Source organism: Dipodomys merriami, unplaced genomic scaffold (genome assembly GCF_024711535.1).
Source record: "Dipodomys merriami isolate MVZ:Mamm:240054 unplaced genomic scaffold, mDipMer1.0.p SCAF_78, whole genome shotgun sequence".
NCBI lineage: Eukaryota > Metazoa > Chordata > Mammalia > Rodentia > Heteromyidae > Dipodomys > Dipodomys merriami.
The window spans coordinates 5,768,705-5,782,988 of NW_027206379.1; the positions used below are offsets into that span (position 1 = coordinate 5,768,705).

General features: G+C 61.6%; 2 protein-coding genes and 1 non-coding gene across 5 annotated transcripts; 1 reads left to right on the plus strand and 2 right to left on the minus strand.

The window, feature by feature from the left end:
* Positions 1-2,157: 2,157 nt before the first annotated feature.
* On the minus strand, positions 2,158-4,396 carry Rplp2 (ribosomal protein lateral stalk subunit P2). Of its 2 annotated transcripts, none has more exons than XM_070009504.1 (5): positions 4,289-4,396; positions 3,932-4,055; positions 3,373-3,421; positions 2,390-2,488; positions 2,158-2,273 (listed from the first exon to the last, which is right to left on the minus strand). In XM_070009504.1, the coding sequence occupies exons 2-5, from the start codon at positions 4,052-4,054 to the stop codon at positions 2,200-2,202; spliced, it is 345 nt and encodes a 114-aa protein (XP_069865605.1). In that variant the 5' UTR covers position 4,055; positions 4,289-4,396; the 3' UTR covers positions 2,158-2,199. The 2 variants fall into 2 exon arrangements, with proteins under 2 accessions (XP_069865605.1, XP_069865604.1); XM_070009503.1 differs by having other exon boundaries at positions 2,158-2,276.
* Positions 3,211-3,341, minus strand: LOC138818839 (small nucleolar RNA SNORA52). Its single transcript, XR_011369229.1, has one exon. It is a non-coding gene; the product is annotated as a small nucleolar RNA SNORA52 (small nucleolar RNA).
* A 3,541-nt stretch (positions 4,397-7,937) lies between the features above and the next one.
* On the plus strand, positions 7,938-13,167 carry Pidd1 (p53-induced death domain protein 1). 2 transcript variants are annotated; one of them, XM_070009765.1, is made up of 15 exons: positions 7,938-8,589; positions 8,996-9,409; positions 9,754-9,963; positions 10,041-10,095; positions 10,190-10,391; positions 10,469-10,594; positions 10,689-10,934; positions 11,021-11,168; positions 11,254-11,389; positions 11,542-11,692; positions 11,834-11,957; positions 12,031-12,149; positions 12,224-12,337; positions 12,432-12,634; positions 12,812-13,167. In XM_070009765.1, exons 1-15 carry the CDS (start codon positions 8,337-8,339, stop codon positions 13,062-13,064), a joined length of 2,754 nt encoding a protein of 917 aa, XP_069865866.1. In that variant the 5' UTR covers positions 7,938-8,336; the 3' UTR covers positions 13,065-13,167. The 2 variants fall into 2 exon arrangements, with proteins under 2 accessions (XP_069865866.1, XP_069865867.1); XM_070009766.1 differs by having other exon boundaries at positions 12,435-12,634.
* Positions 13,168-14,284: the final 1,117 nt, after the last annotated feature.

Here is a 14,284-nt window from a genome sequence, read left to right on the forward strand (position 1 = left end):
CAGAGGTCTCCCAGAGCTGGGCAGAACCCTCACTGGAGGCTCTGAATAGGTTGTGGGGAGAATCTTGTCTCTGGTTTCTGAACCCTTGGATTTTCCAGTCTATACCCAGGGGCCTGCCCGCCCCCTCCCTACTGTATCCCATCCCTGGAGATTGGCTGCCATCACCGGAAAGTCTAGGTCCTAAGTGGTCACCTGAACTCCTGGTTATGCAGATCAGACTAGCTCCATCCATCTCCCTTCTTCCTCTAGAGGGTTTCCTAGGCAAAACTTAAGGCCCACCCATAGCATTTGGCCTCAAACTTATTGAGACCACAATGGTCTCAACCTTGTGGTTTAGCCTCTCCACTGCTGCTGAGATTTTGGTCATATACTAACACACATGGATTTTTATTCCCCATAAACTGCACACTGGTGGCTCATGCCTGTACGTACGTAATCTTAGCTGCTCAGGAGGCTGAGATCTGAAGACCATGGTTCAGTCAGCCTAGGCAAAAAGTGTGAGTCAGACTCCTATCTCCAATTAACTGCCTCAAAAAAGCTGTAAGTGGAGCTGTGGCTCAAGCCACAGAATACTAGCTTTGAGGGGAAAACAAAAAACCTCAAGGGCAGTGCCCAGACCAGTTCAAGCCTCAGGGGGGAAAAAAGAAAAAGGAGAAAAAGGCTGTGCACCAATGGCTATGGCTCAGGTCTGTAACTCTAGCTACTCAGGAGGCTGACATCTGAAGATCACGGTTCAAAGCCAGCCCAGGCAGGAAAATTCATGAGATTCTTATCTCCAATTAACCACCAGAAAACCGTAAGTGGTGCTGTGGCTTAAGTGGTAGAGTGCTTGCCTTGAGCTGAGGGAAGTGAGGTGTTCGCACCGAGTTCAAGCCCCATGACCAACCCTTCCCTCCCCCCCCAGAAACTGTGTTCCCAAGACACTAAAATAGATTCTTCTCCAGAGAGGGTCTTTAGAGGCAAGAAACTATCATCATCACCATGAATTGCTTACCTTCTCTTCAGTAACCCCACCCACCTGGACCTTTGCTGCCTGGGCAGCCCTATGCCCTTGCCTGGCCAACTATGCCTAGCCTTCAGAGCTCAGCTCAGGCCTGGCAAGCTCCCTGAGTCCCTGGGGTGCTGTTTTTTTCTGCTGTGTATGAGAGTTGATTGCAATCCTCCCTGCACAAGAGGCAAAGGCTGGAGGATCTCAGACTCAGGCTAGTCCTGGGCAAAGTGGAAAACCTTGTGAAAATAAAAAAGCACCAACAAGGAAAAGACAGGTCAAAACCAGGGAGGGCCTATCTCAACACCCTCCCCCACAAACAAAAACACAACTTGGCATGTGGCTGAAAAGGTAGGGACAGGGCTGGGAAGGTGGCTCAGTGGTAGAGCGCTTGCCTTGCATGCCTGAGGCCCTGGGTTCGATTCCTCAGCACCACATAAGCAAAAAAAAAAAAAAAAACCAGAAGTGGTGCTATGGCTCATGTGGTATAGTGCTATTCTTGAGCTGAAGAGCTGAGGGACAGCACCCAGGCCCAGAGTTCAGGCCCCATGACCAGTAGGGAACACTTGAATGCTTGCACAAGGCCCTAACCCCATTACCAAAAAACATTTGTCTGTCACAGGTCTTGAACTCTGGGCCTGGGCATGTCTCTCAGCTTTTCACCTCAAGGCATGTACTCTACCATTGAGCCACAGGGCTACTTCGGGTTTTCTGAGTGGTTATTGAAGAGTCTCATGGATTTCCTGCCTGGGCTAACTTTGGACCGGGAGCCTCAGATCTCAGACTCCAAAGTAAATAGGATTACAAGTGTGAGCCAGTCGTGGGGCCTGAACTCTGGGCCTGGGCACTGTCCCTCAGCTCTTCAGCTCAAGGCTAGCGCTCTACCACTTGAGCCACAGCGCCACTTCCAGCTTTTTTCCTTTTTTGCTTATGTGGTGCTGAGGAATCGAACCCAGGGCCTCAGGCATGCAAGGCAAGCGCTCTACCCCTGAGCCACCTTCCCAGCCCCAAAACAAAACATTTCTTAAGCAAATTTTCCTGGCAATTCCTTGAAAACTGTGATTTCACTGTACAACTGGACAGGAACCTGCTCAAGGCCGGCAGGAAGTGCCTGTGTCCCCATGCCCATCCCCCAATTCCCAGTGCTGATGACAAAGTGCCCAGACTACTCAAGATACATAAAAAGGCTTTATTTGCAGGGAACCAGGAATTTAATCAAACAAGCCAAATCCCATGTCATCATCTGATTCCTCGGACTCTTCTTTCTTCTCATCTTTCTTCTCTTCTGCTGTGGAAAGAACAGGGCAAGCACTGCCACAGCTGTCCAGAGACAGCTGAGCCCAGGCAAGCAGACACAGCGGGAGGCTTCAGCCCTGTACCACTCACCAGGATTCCACTCACCTGCAGCAGGGGCAGAACCAGCAGCAGGAGCTGCAGAGCCCGGCGCAGCAGAAGCAACAACAGCCCCACCAGCAGGCACACTGGCAAGTTTGCCAACTCCTACAGAAGTAGGGAAGTGAGATCAGAACAGGTGGCCAGCCAAAAAACTGCTCCAGAACAAACACAACCCCAAGAAACTACTTCACCAGCGTGCCCCATACATACTGGCAGCACTGTCTGCATAGACAAGACCTATGCCATGCACTTTCAGGGCCTTCTTTCCTTTTATGCCAGTCCTGGGGCTTAAACTCAAGAGCCTAGGCATTGTCCCTGAGCTTCCTATGCATTCCACCATTTGAGCCACAGTGCCACTTTGGGCTTTTCCTGCATATGTGATACTGAGGAACTGAACCCAGAGCTTCATGCATGCAAAACCAGCACTACCACTAAGCCAGGACCTGACCGTCAAAACTTGATTCTAAGAATTAGAAGCAGAGTACTCCCCATTCCCTTAAGGCTAAGCCATTCAAACATGTTTACAACCAGCTGCTACTGTCTGATCTCTGAAGGCTCCCAGCCCCGCGCATACAATAGACACATTATTCCAATAGTCCAACCTCCTATCAAATCTGGTCAGCTCTGGCCACATGAAACCAGGAAACCATCTGTCCAGCAATGTGTGTAGGAGCCTGAGACCACCCCTGCCCCCTCAGTCCTTCACAATTAAAAAAAAAAAAAAAAAGCAAGGAAGTGTTGTTTGTAAGAGTTCTGAAGTATGGGCTACTAGGCCTCAGAAGTGTGTACACATGAGTGGATCCAATGAGGTCAGCAACCAGTCCTTAATGTGTCCAGAAGTGTCCAACACTGAGCACAGAGAGGCCTGGCTCAAACCAAGGGAGGCTTCTAGGGTGCTCTGGTCCACAAGCGAAGCCTGGCAGGCCACAGGCTGGCCAGCAGGGATTAGGATGGACCACAAAAACAGAAAGTCTGAGAAGCCAACTCACCCTGGGCGATGACATCCTCAATGTTCTTCCCATTCAGCTCACTGATCACCTGGAGTAGACAACCACAGGAAGCCATTAGTCACCAGCGTGGGCCACAACATCCCTGGGCTGCGAGGGCAGAGCTGGAGACACTGCACCTAAGACAGCCTGCACTCCAGCCAAAGGGGGCCCTTCTAACGTGGGGACCAGGAACTAGACTCTGAACTTAACACCTCACATGTACTCATTTAAGCTCTAAGCACAGCAGAAAGCAGATGTTCAAATTGGCTGGAAAGATGGAATTTTTAGGTTGGGATGCTGGGAGTTGCAGGTTAGTGGCAGAGCACATCCTAAGGTGAGAGGCGCCCCGGGTCTCATCTTGAGACGGCCAAACATAAAGAGAATGAAGCAGTTTTCGTTTCTGCGTTTAGAAGTACACACCTGGATGCAGTATTACCCTGAACTCATCCGCGCAGAGATTTGGGACTCCATTTATTTTGCCCTCTCAGGGCCCTCACGCGGACACCCCAAAACAAGCGCACCCAGACCGGACGCTAACGCCCGGGTCGGCGGCGGTTACCTTGTTCAGCCGGTCATCGTCCGCCTCGATGCCCACGCTGTCCAGGATCTTCTTAATGTCCTTGGCGCTGGGGGAGGAGTTGCCCCCGAGGGCGGCCAGAAGGTAGGAGGCGACGTAGCGCATGCTGCGGCGGAGGAGGGCCGGCCAGGCGGCGTCACGCGCGCGGCCCGCGGCCCCGTCCCCCGCCGCCCAGCGGGCCCGGAACGGCCAACGTGCTTCGGGCCCGAGGCCTCCCCGGGGCGGAGGCCGCCCAGCCCGGGGCCCGCCCGCCGCCCAGCCCAGCCCAGCCCGGCCCGGCCCGGCCCCGGCCCCGGCCCCGGCCCCGGCCGCACGCCGGGCCCCCCCAGCCCCACTCACTTGGCGGCGACCGGCGGGCCCGAAGCGTGCGACCTCGGCGGCGTCAGGAAGCGAAAGGAAGACGCCCGCGCCAGGGGCGGGGGTTAACCGCTACCCAGAAGCCCCCGGGACGCCCGGGGCTCCGCGTGAGGGCGCCTCCTGATGACGTAAGCCGCTCAGCCACTGACTTCGGGGCGGGAGCCACAGTCCGGTCCTCGGTCCGGTTACGGCTCTGGGGCACAGTCCGGTGCGGGACTGGAACAGACCTGCCTGGCGTGGGGACAGTGAGCGCCCAAGTTCGTGGTGTCAGGCACACTTCACGTTCCATCGGCGCCCGGCTCCCCCAGCATGCCACGCGGCGCCTACAGTTCCCAGCATTCAGCGCGGCCGAAACGCAAACTGCAAATCCCGTGGTGCACCGCCACCGGAAGTGCGCGCCGCCGGCCTGCGCGTGCTGCACGTGGGCGCAGGAGGAGCTTGCGGGCTGCCAGCCTTTTCTCTTTGGCAGCGGTTCCCTAGTCCCGAAAGCCGGACGTGCGGCCCGGCCCGGCCCGGCCCGGGGGCGAGCCGCCTCGGAGCAGCGGCCGTGGTTCCGGCTTCAGGCCGTGGCTCGCGCCCTGCCCTGTGGGCCTGGCCCGGAGAGCTCGGGGCCCGGGGGGGCGTGGTGGGCCGCCGAGTCCCCGGCCACACTTGACCCTCCCCGGCGCGGTGCAGTCGGAGCCCCCGGCAGACCTGCGTGGCCCTGGCCTCGGTGTCCACGTGGTGGCTAGCACACGCCACCCACCCGAGAGCTGGGATCCGGAGGGAACTGGCTCTGCCCTGTCTGCACAGCTTTTGTTCTTTTTGGGGGTCGATCGTGGGGCTTAAACTCCGGGCCTAGTGCTGTCCCCGAGTCCCCGAGCTCTTTCAAGGCTAGCCCTCTACCGCTTTGAGCCACAGACCCACTTCCGGTTTTCTGGTAGTTAATAGATAAGTCTCACGGACTTTCCTTCCTGTTCAGGCTGGCTTTGAACTGTGACCCTCAGGTCTCAGCCTCCTGAGTAGCTAGGACCACAGGCATGAGTCACCAGCGCCTGGCAGCTTCTGTTATAGTTGGAGGAAGTTGGAGTAGGGTTGCTGGAGGCCTTTTGTCTGGATCGTCCTACAAGTGGGTAACTTTGAGCCAAAAGATGAGTGGCTGGTCCTGCCAAGATTATCTCCAGGCTGGCAGATGGGTTTGACAGGCCGTGCCAGACAAGTTCCAAGTACATGCCTTTCTGCGCATGTGTGGTACGTCATATGCCTGTTTGTGAGCCCACACTTACTCCCCAGTGTCACTTGTTATTTTAAGTGTACTGTTCAACTGCAACAAGCACATGCAAGTTGTGCAATCCATTATGAAACCAGTTACACGTCTGGCCCAAACTCCTGTTCTCCATCTGTCAGAATTAGCTAGCCACCGGGGCTGGCCTAGCATGCATGAAGCCCTCTGTTCAATTTCTTAGCACCAGCTAAACAGAAAAAGCTGGAAGTGGCCCTGTGGCTCAAATGGTAGAGTGCTAACCTTGAGCAAAAAGAAGCTCAGGGACAGTGCCCAGGCCCTGAGTTCAAACCTCAGGATAGGCAAAGGAAAAAAAAAAAAAAGACCTAGCCACTTTTCCGACAGACAGAGAATATATAGGTCTGGCACGGCACCAGTACTCTGGAGTCAGACTTGAGGATCTAAGCCAGCCCACGTATACAAATCCTTGAGACTCAACCTCCAATTAATTACTAAAAGTAATGTCTGCCGGGCGCTGGTGGCTCACGCCTGTAATCCTAGCTACTTAGGAGGCTGAGATCTGAGGATCTCGGTTCAAAGCCAGCCTGGGCAGGAGAGACCGTGAGACTCCTATCTCCAATAAACCACCAGAAAACCGGAAGTGGCACTGTAGCTCAAGTGGTAGAGCACTCGCCTTGAGATGAAGAGCGCAGGGACAGCGCCCAGGCCCAGAGTTCAAGCCCCACGACCGACAAAAATAAATAAATAAATAAATAAAAGTAATGTCTGCTAAGTGTAGGATTTCACGCCCCAGCACCACACAAAAATAGTCAAGGGCAGAGAAAGGAGATGGGTTTTGTTACTTCTTGGGGGGGTGGGGGGGTTTTGGTCAATACTGGGGTTTAAACTTAAGGTGTTATGATTACTCAGCAGTCTATCACTTGAGTCATGCCCCCTGCCAGCTTTTTGCTGGTCAATTTGGAGGTGGAGCCTTTGGACTTTTTTTTTGGGGGGGTGGTTCTGGTCGTGGGGCTTGAACTCTGGGCCTGGGCACTGTCCCTCAGCTCTTCAGCTCAAGGCTAGTGCTCTATCACTTCAGCCACAGCACCACTTCTGGCTTTTTTTCTTTTTGCTTATGTGGTGCTGGGGAATCCAACCCAGGGACTCATACAAGGAAGGCAAGTGCTCTACCACTGAACCACCTTCCCATCCTGCCTTTGGACTTTTCTGCCCAAGCAGGCTTCAGTGACAGCTGGATCTCAGCCTCCTGGGTAGCCAGGTGCTACTCTGTCTTTTTTTTTTTTGTTGGTCGTGGGGCTTGAACTCTGGGCCTGAGTGCTGTCCCTTAGCTCTTCAGGTCAAGGCGAGCTCTCTACCACTTGAGCTACAGCGCCACTTCCGGTTTTCTGGTGGTTTATTGGAGATAGGAGTCTCACGGTCTCTCCTGTCCAGGCTGGCTTTGAACCGCGATCCTCAGATCTCAGCCTCCTGAGTAGCTAGGATTACAGGCGTGAGCCACCAGCGCCCAGCTGCTACTCTGTCTTGGCACCTGTCTGGAGAAGGGAGGCTTATTCTGTGGCACAGACACACTATAGAAAGACAACTCGTTAAGGTCTTCAGCCATCTTCTAGCTACTGGCATGAGTATAGATTTCAATATACAAAGAACTGAGCTCAATAGGAAGAGAGAGAAATGCATAATTATTAGGTTTATTATTGTGTTTCTTTTAAGTTGGTCGTGGGGCCTGAACTCTGGGCCTGGGTGCTGTCCCTCAGCTCTTCAGCTCAAGGCTAGCGCTCTACCACTTGAGCCACAGCGCCACTTCTGGTTTTCTAGTGGTTTATTGGAGATCAGAGTCTCAGGGACTTTCCAGCCTGGGCTGGCTTTTTTTTTTTTTTTTTTTGGGGTGGGGGGTCAGGTCGTGGGCCTGAACTCTGGGCCTGGGCGCTGTTCCTCAGCTCTTCAGCTCAAGGCTAGCACTCTACCACTTGAGCCACAGCGCCACTTCCGGCTTTTATTCTTTTTGCTTATGTGGTGCTGAGGAATCGAACCCAGGGCCTCAGGCATGCAAGGCAAGCGCTCTACCACTGAGCCACCTTCCGAGCCCTGGGCTGGCTTTGAACCGCGATCCTCAGACCTCAGCCTCCTGAGTAGCTAGGATGACGGGCGGGAGCCGCGGGCGCGCGGCTTCCCCCGGACTTTCCAGCCTGGCACGGGCACCCTCGGGTCCCAGCCTCCGGAGCAGCGAGGGGCAGGGCCGAGCCGCCGGCGCCCGGCTCCTTCATCTCCGCGCCGGGCCTGGGGCCGCAGAGCGCCCCGGAGAGCCCCGGGGAGGCGGAGGCGGAGGCGGCGGCGGGAAGCGGACCGGGAGGGCGGGGCCTGCGCGGGGGCGGGGCCGGCCGCCGCCGCCCGGAAGCGCGCGCTGCGCTCCGTGGCCGGCGGGAACCGGAGCGCGGGTCCGCGGCGCGTGCGCCGTGCAGGGCCGAGGGCCGCGGGCCGTCGGTGCGCCCGTGCCGAGGGGGCCTCGGGGGCCTCGGACCCCTGGCCGGGCCGGGGCCGCCCGGCGGACGCAGCCTCGCTGCGGTGTCCGCTCAGGGGGGCGCCCCGGGCCCGGCTGCCCCGCGCAGCCTCGGCGCTGACGATCGGGGCCCGCGGGGGCCCGGCCCCCCCAGCCCTCCCGGGCCCGGCCCGCGCTCGGCCCCGCAGAGGCGCGCGCGGCCCCGCTCGCTCCCTCCCTCCCTCCCGCCTCTGCCGCCTGCAGGGCCCTGCCCGAGCAGGCCTGCCCGGCGAGCCGGGACATGTCCGGCCCCCGAGGACCCGCGGTGGGTGATGGATGCGGTGCCGGAGCAAGCCGCGGGTGCAGCCGCAGATGCTGCGGAGGCCGCGCCGGGCACCCAGCTGAACCTGGACCTGTACCCCGGGGGCTGCCGCAGACTGCTGCACCTGTGCGCCCAGCAGCCCCTGCCGCTGCTGCGCGTGGAGTTCTTGCGGCTGAGCACCCACGAGGACCCTGGGCTGCTGGAGGCCACCCTGGCCCAGGTGCCCTGGAGCCTTCTGCACCTCCGCTCCCTCGTCCTCAAAGGTGAGAACCCGGTTCCCATCCCTGGCCCTGCCCTGCCTCTCCTTCTTGGTCCTCAAGGCAAGCCGTGGCTCTTCGGTCTTGCTTCCCAGGTGTGGGCCCCACTCTGCTCCCAGTCCCTGTCCACAGCCCACGCATCTTCCCCCCAGACTGGGGCTGGCTGGGCTCTGGCCTCCAGGCCTGGGACCGTAAAGCTGCCCTAGGGGCCACTCTGCATGTCCTCCTAGTCACGGATGATGCTGACAACGAACGCAGCTCATGATCATTTCTGGCTCCCCTTTCTGCCTTTCCGCCCTCTCCTGGCTGGTCAGGCGGCAGAGACCTGTACCTTCTGGGCAGCGGTCTGTCGCCGGCAGGGCCCAGCTGGGCCGCCACCTCTCACACCTGCATCTGCTTCTCTCACTTCCAGGAGGGCAGAACCGAGGGCCCCTGGGTGCTTGCCTCCGAGGTGCCTTGACCACACTCCCCGCTGGGCTGAGCGGCCTGGCTCACCTGGCCCACCTGGACCTGAGCTTCAACAGGCTGGAGACCCTGCCAGCCTGCGTCCTGCAGCTGCACAGTCTGGCCGCGCTCCTGCTCTCTCACAACGGCCTCTCAGAGCTGCCCGAGGCCCTGGGGAGCCTGCCCGCCCTCACCTTCCTCACTGTGACACACAACTGCCTGCGGAGGCTGCCCACAGCGCTGGGCGCCAGCTCCACACTGCAGTGCCTCGATCTCTCCGAGAACCTTCTGGATGCTGTGCCCCCTGAGATTGGGGGACTGAGCAGCCTCTGTGAGCTCAATCTGGCCTCCAATCAACTACGGAACCTCCCAGCCTCCCTTGGTGAGTAGCAGCTGTGCCCCAGTAAAGGACAGCCCAGGGTCAGGCCTGAGGGGGAGCAGGCACCAGCCTGCCTCAGACCATCGCTCCCACCAGGGTCCTGCCCACTTCTAGTCCTGGGGCTCTGGTTCTCTGCCACAGAGCCCCTGCACCCATACACTTGGCCTTTGAGAGTTCTCTTCTCCACGCCTACCCCTTGGCTGCCTCCCTGTCCTCTGAATCTTCACCTGCAGCTCTGTCCACCCGTGGGGCAGGGTCTTCCCGAGAGTCTGAAGCCTGGGTGTCCTGCTGGAGACCCCAGAGCCGGGGGAGGCCCCGGGCAGCCCTAAGCCCCTGCCTCCCCGCAGCCGGGCTCCGCTCGCTGCGGCTGCTAGTTCTGCACAGCAACCTTCTCACCTCCGTGCCTGTGGGCCTGGCCCGCCTCCCGCTGCTCATGCACCTCGACTTGAGGGACAACCAGCTCCGAGACCTGCCCCCTGAGCTCCTAGACGCCCCTTTTGTGCGCCTGCAGGGGAACCCTCTCCACAAGGCATCCCCAGACAGCGGGACACCCCCAGGTTGGCCTCGGGGTGTGGGCAGGCTGCGGGGGGTCTGGCCCTGCCACTGTTCCAACTTGGGGCCCTTCCCTTCACAGCAGCACCCCAGGACCCAGAAATGCCCCGTCTGTTCTTGACCTCAGATTTAGACAGGTATGAGATGGGGGCGGGGAGCTGCAGGTCTGCCGTCACTGTCATCTGGACACACCTCTTGTGTCTGCGCTCACTCCTGCTCTTCCTCACCCAGCTTCTCGGTGACCCCCCGCGGCTGCTCTGTGACCCTGGCCTCCGGCGTCCGCCTGCACTTCCCAGCAGGGGCCATCACCGCCCCCCTCACCATCCACTACCGCCTGTGGCTCCCGGAGCCCGGCCTCGTCTCCCTGGGTCCGCACGACTTCCTGCTCAGCCGCGTTCTAGAGCTGCGGCCCCACAGCCTGGCCTTCCAGCAGGCATGGCCGGGGACAATGTGGGGGAGGGCGCGACCCGGGCCCGCCGCCCCCCTGCGCTCACACCTGTCCCCCAGCAGGACGTGAGCCTGTGGCTGCGCTTCGCGCCGCCGTGTGCCCGGCGCTGCCGCCAAGTGGTGGTCAGGACCCGCAGTGACGACGCGTGGAGCGACCTGGAGACCCACGTGGAGGAGGAGGCCCCGGGGGTGAGGCTGCCCGGCTCCTGCTCTGCACCCCCAAGTGCCCCCGACTCTGTTCTTCACCTCCACATCCCCCCTCTCTGTCTCTTCACCCCCACAGGCTCCAGACTCTGTCTCTTCCTCTCCACATCCCCCCCAGCTCTGTCTCTTCACCCCAAATTCCCCGCGGCTCTGGGCTCGCTGCAGGGTGCTCCACTTCTCCTGGTTTCTTGTGGTTTTGCGTCCTGTGTCCAATACCTGCCTGGTGCCCCCCGAGGGGACACTTCTGTGCTCCTCTGGCCATCCTGGGGTCAAGGTCACCTTCCCCCCCGGGGCCACGGAGGGGCCTTGTCGCGTCTCGATGCAGGTACAGCCAGGGCAGTGCCTCGGGTGACCAGGAGTGGGGGTGGGGGCCCGGCCACCGGTGAGCGCCGAGGCGCCCTTTCTGCTTAGGTGGTTCGCATGGCTGGCCGAGAGCTGCGTGCCCTCCTCGGGGAGCCGGAAGCTGCCGTGAGCCCCCTGCTGTGCCTGTCCCAGAGCGGGCCCCCCGAGTTCCTCCAGCCCGTTACTGTGCAGCTGCCCCTGCCCCCCGGTGTCTCAGGTGAGGCTGCCGGGCCGTGTCCTCAAACCTGCGGCTGTAGGGCAGCGGGACAGGGCCCTGACATGGTGGACCCCTTCCCGCCCAGGTTTCAGCGTGGATCGGTCCCGTTTGCACCTGCTGTACCGGGCCCCTCCCACAGCCAGCTGGGATGACATCACAGCTCAGGTGGCCCTGGAGCTCACCCACCTGTACGCCCGCTTCCAGGTCACACACTTCTCCTGGTCAGTGCCTCCCACCCAGCTTGCTCAGTGTTCCCGGTCTGTCTAGCCACACACTTGTAGTCAGTGCCTTACCCTGGTCTGTCCAGCCACACACCTGTGGTCAGTGCCCTCCCCTGGCCTGTACAGCCACACCCCACTTCCGGCCCGCTCAGGTACTGGCTGTGGTACACCACCAAGACCTGTGTGGAGGGCCTAGCCCGGAAGGCCTGGGCGCGGCTGCGGCTGCACCGAGTGAACCTCATCGCACTGCAGAGGCGCCGGGACCCTGAGCAAGTCCTGCTGCAGTGTCTGCCCCGGAACAAGGTGGGCCAGTGGGTGGGCAGGCGGGCGACCCAGAGGCCAGGGCTGGAACAGGGCTTGGGTCAAGTGGTGGGCAGGCGGGCGACCCAGAGGCCAGGGCCGGAACAGGGCTTGGGGCGCCAAATCCTGTGGGAACTCTTACAGGTGGATGCTACCCTCAGGCGGCTCCTGGAGCGGTACCGGGGCCCCGAGCCCTCCGATACTGTGGAGATGTTCGAAGGCGAGAAATTCTTCGCAGCCTTTGAGCGCGGCATCGATGTGGATGCTGGTAGGGACTTCATGCCCAGAGAGCCTAGGGTTGGCCCTTCTGCCCCTCCTGCTGAGTCTGTCCCCCACTGCAGACCGTCCAGACTGTGTGGATGGCAGGATCTGCTTCGTCTTCTACTCACACCTGAAGAACGTGAAGGAGTTGTATGTCAGCACCACCCTGGACCGGGAGGCCCAGGCTGTGCGGGGCCAGGTGGGCTGATGAGGCCGGGCCTCCCAGGTCCCCGTGAGCGCCCGAGTGCCAAGCCTCACTGCACGCTTCCTCAGGTGTCTTTCTACCGTGACTCGGTGCCTGTAGACGTGCCCCCGGAAGCCGAGGCTGCCCGGCAGAAGAAGAGCGAGGATGCCCTGTGGATTGCCACCTTGCCCATCAAGCTGCCGGTGGGACTGGTGGGAGGCACTGGAGGGGAAGAGCAGCCCTCCGGTGATGGAGGGTGATGGGGGGGCGGGGTCAGGCTCACTTTTCTCCTCTCAGCAGAGACTCCAAGGGGCTGGGGGCCACTGGCAAGGGGCTGGCCTCTCCCTGACGCCCCTGAACCTGGGCGACGCGGAGACGGGCTTCCTGACACAGAGCAACCTGCTGAGTGTGGCTGGACGCCTGGGTCCTGACTGGCCAACTGTGGCCCTGCATCTGGGCATGCCCTATCGCATCTTGCAGCGTATCCGACACGAGTTCCGGTGAGCCTCAGCTGTGGCGCAGGAGTGGGCCGTGGTTCCTCTGGAACCCGGCTTGTTAGTGGCAGACGTATCTTCCAGGGAAGGGAGGCAGAAGGAACACTGGCCTTGGGAAAAGCAAGCTCCTGAGTGTGGCGGGTGGTCCTGGGTAGAAACTCTTGGCATCTCTCCGTCTCCAAGGGACGACCTGGATGGGCAGATCCGCCACATGCTCTTCTCCTGGGCTGAAGGCCATGCTGGACAACCAGGGGCCGTGGAGCTTCTGGTGAAGGCCCTAGAGCAAAGTGACCGGCAGGATGTGGCGGAAGAGGTTCGTGCAGTCCTGGAGCTTGGCCGCCACAAGTACCAGGACAGCATCCGGCGCACCGGCCTGGCCCCCGAGGACCCTGCGGGTGCCCCTGTGCTCCAGCCCTCACAGCCTGCCCAGGCCTAGCACCACAGCCCTGGGCGGAGTCGGGCATCCCTACCCTCACCCTCATGCCCCTGCTCTGTGTGGAGGCAGCATCTTGTGTGCAACAAACCAACATTGCTCTGTCTACCAGCTCAGTTTGGTTTATCTCTGGGTGGGGGGAAGTAGGAGGGAGGGGTGCTAGGTGGATGGAGGCCTTCCCCTGCCGGGCAGGGAGCCCGCTCTACAAGCTGGACTAGGAACAGTCCCCATGCTCCCGGCCACCGCGCCGCGTCTGCCTTGTCTCTGCTTCATCCGCGAGCACTGGTGCCGCTGGCCGCTGGCCTTGGGTCCCCCAGGCAGGCGGGTCGCAGGGGCCGAGGAGTGGGGCCCGCCGAGCTGCGGGGGCGTGGTCCGGCCGGGGCGGGGCGGGGCGGAGGCGGGGCGGCTCCAGCCCCGGCGCAGGCGGCGCGCGCCGTGCCGCGGGTAGGCGAGCGCGGCGGCGGAGCGGTGAGTGGCCGCCGGGGCGGGCGGCTGGCTGCCGTCCTCCGGGGCGGGGGAGGGGGTCGCCCGGGCCGTCGGAAGCTCCAGCCCGCGTCCCCCCCGGCGTGGGAGGCCGCGCCGGGCCCCGTCGGGCGCGCTCCCCGCACACGTGTCCCCTGGGGAGGGCGGGCCGGCCGGTGGGGGCGCGGGGCCCCGCCGGGAGCGGGCAGTTTCAGGTCGGGGCCCGAGCCGGGCGGGGCGGGACAGACCCCGCGCGCCCCTCCTTTGTCTGCCGGCCGCTGGGCGGGTGGGCGCCGGGAGGGGGGGCGCGCTCCCGCGCTCGCCCGCGGCCTCAGTCTCCCCAGCTGTCCCGGGCCGCGGCCTGCAGGTGCGGGGGTGACATCTGTCAAGCGGGGCGGCCGGAGGCCGCTGCGTGGGGCGCGGGCTGACTCAGCCCCGGGGCTCGCGCCGGCCTCGCTCTCCGCGCTCCCCTCCCCGCCGGGCGGCTTTCCCCCGTTCCCCGACGGGGCCCCCGGGGTGGGGGAAGGGAGAGCCCGGGCAGGGGTTCAGAGGTCAGGCCCTTATCACAGCCTGGGGCCGGGCGAGTCCACGGCCCTGGGTGCAAAGGGCGCTCGGGGTGCCAGCACGCGCGCCCTCCGGGCCTGCCCGGCAGCCCTTCCTGACCTTCCGGAGGGAGGAGGGGGCCGCGGGCACCCGACTCAAGGCCGGAAGATCCGGGGAACCCCGCAAACGCGCCGGTGTCCGGGGGCAGCCGCGCGTGC

Bases quoted from the DNA above. Each gene is read 5' to 3' on its own strand.
- Rplp2 (XM_070009503.1), bottom strand. From the start codon at position 4,054: ATGCGCTACGTCGCCTCCTACCTTCTGGCCGCCCTCGGGGGCAACTCC. The intron at 3,422-3,931 runs GTAACCGCCGCC...TGTCTACTCCAG, and splicing joins ACGATGACCGGCTGAACAAG to GTGATCAGTGAGCTGAATGG. The intron at 2,277-2,389 runs GTGAGTGGAATC...TTCTTTCCACAG, and splicing joins TGGTTCTGCCCCTGCTGCAG to CAGAAGAGAAGAAAGATGAG.
- Pidd1 (XM_070009765.1), top strand. From the start codon at position 8,337: ATGGATGCGGTGCCGGAGCAAGCCGCGGGTGCAGCCGCAGATGCTGCG. The intron at 9,964-10,040 runs GTTGGCCTCGGG...TTCCCTTCACAG, and splicing joins AGACAGCGGGACACCCCCAG to CAGCACCCCAGGACCCAGAA. The intron at 11,958-12,030 runs GTAGGGACTTCA...CCCCCACTGCAG, and splicing joins CGGCATCGATGTGGATGCTG to ACCGTCCAGACTGTGTGGAT.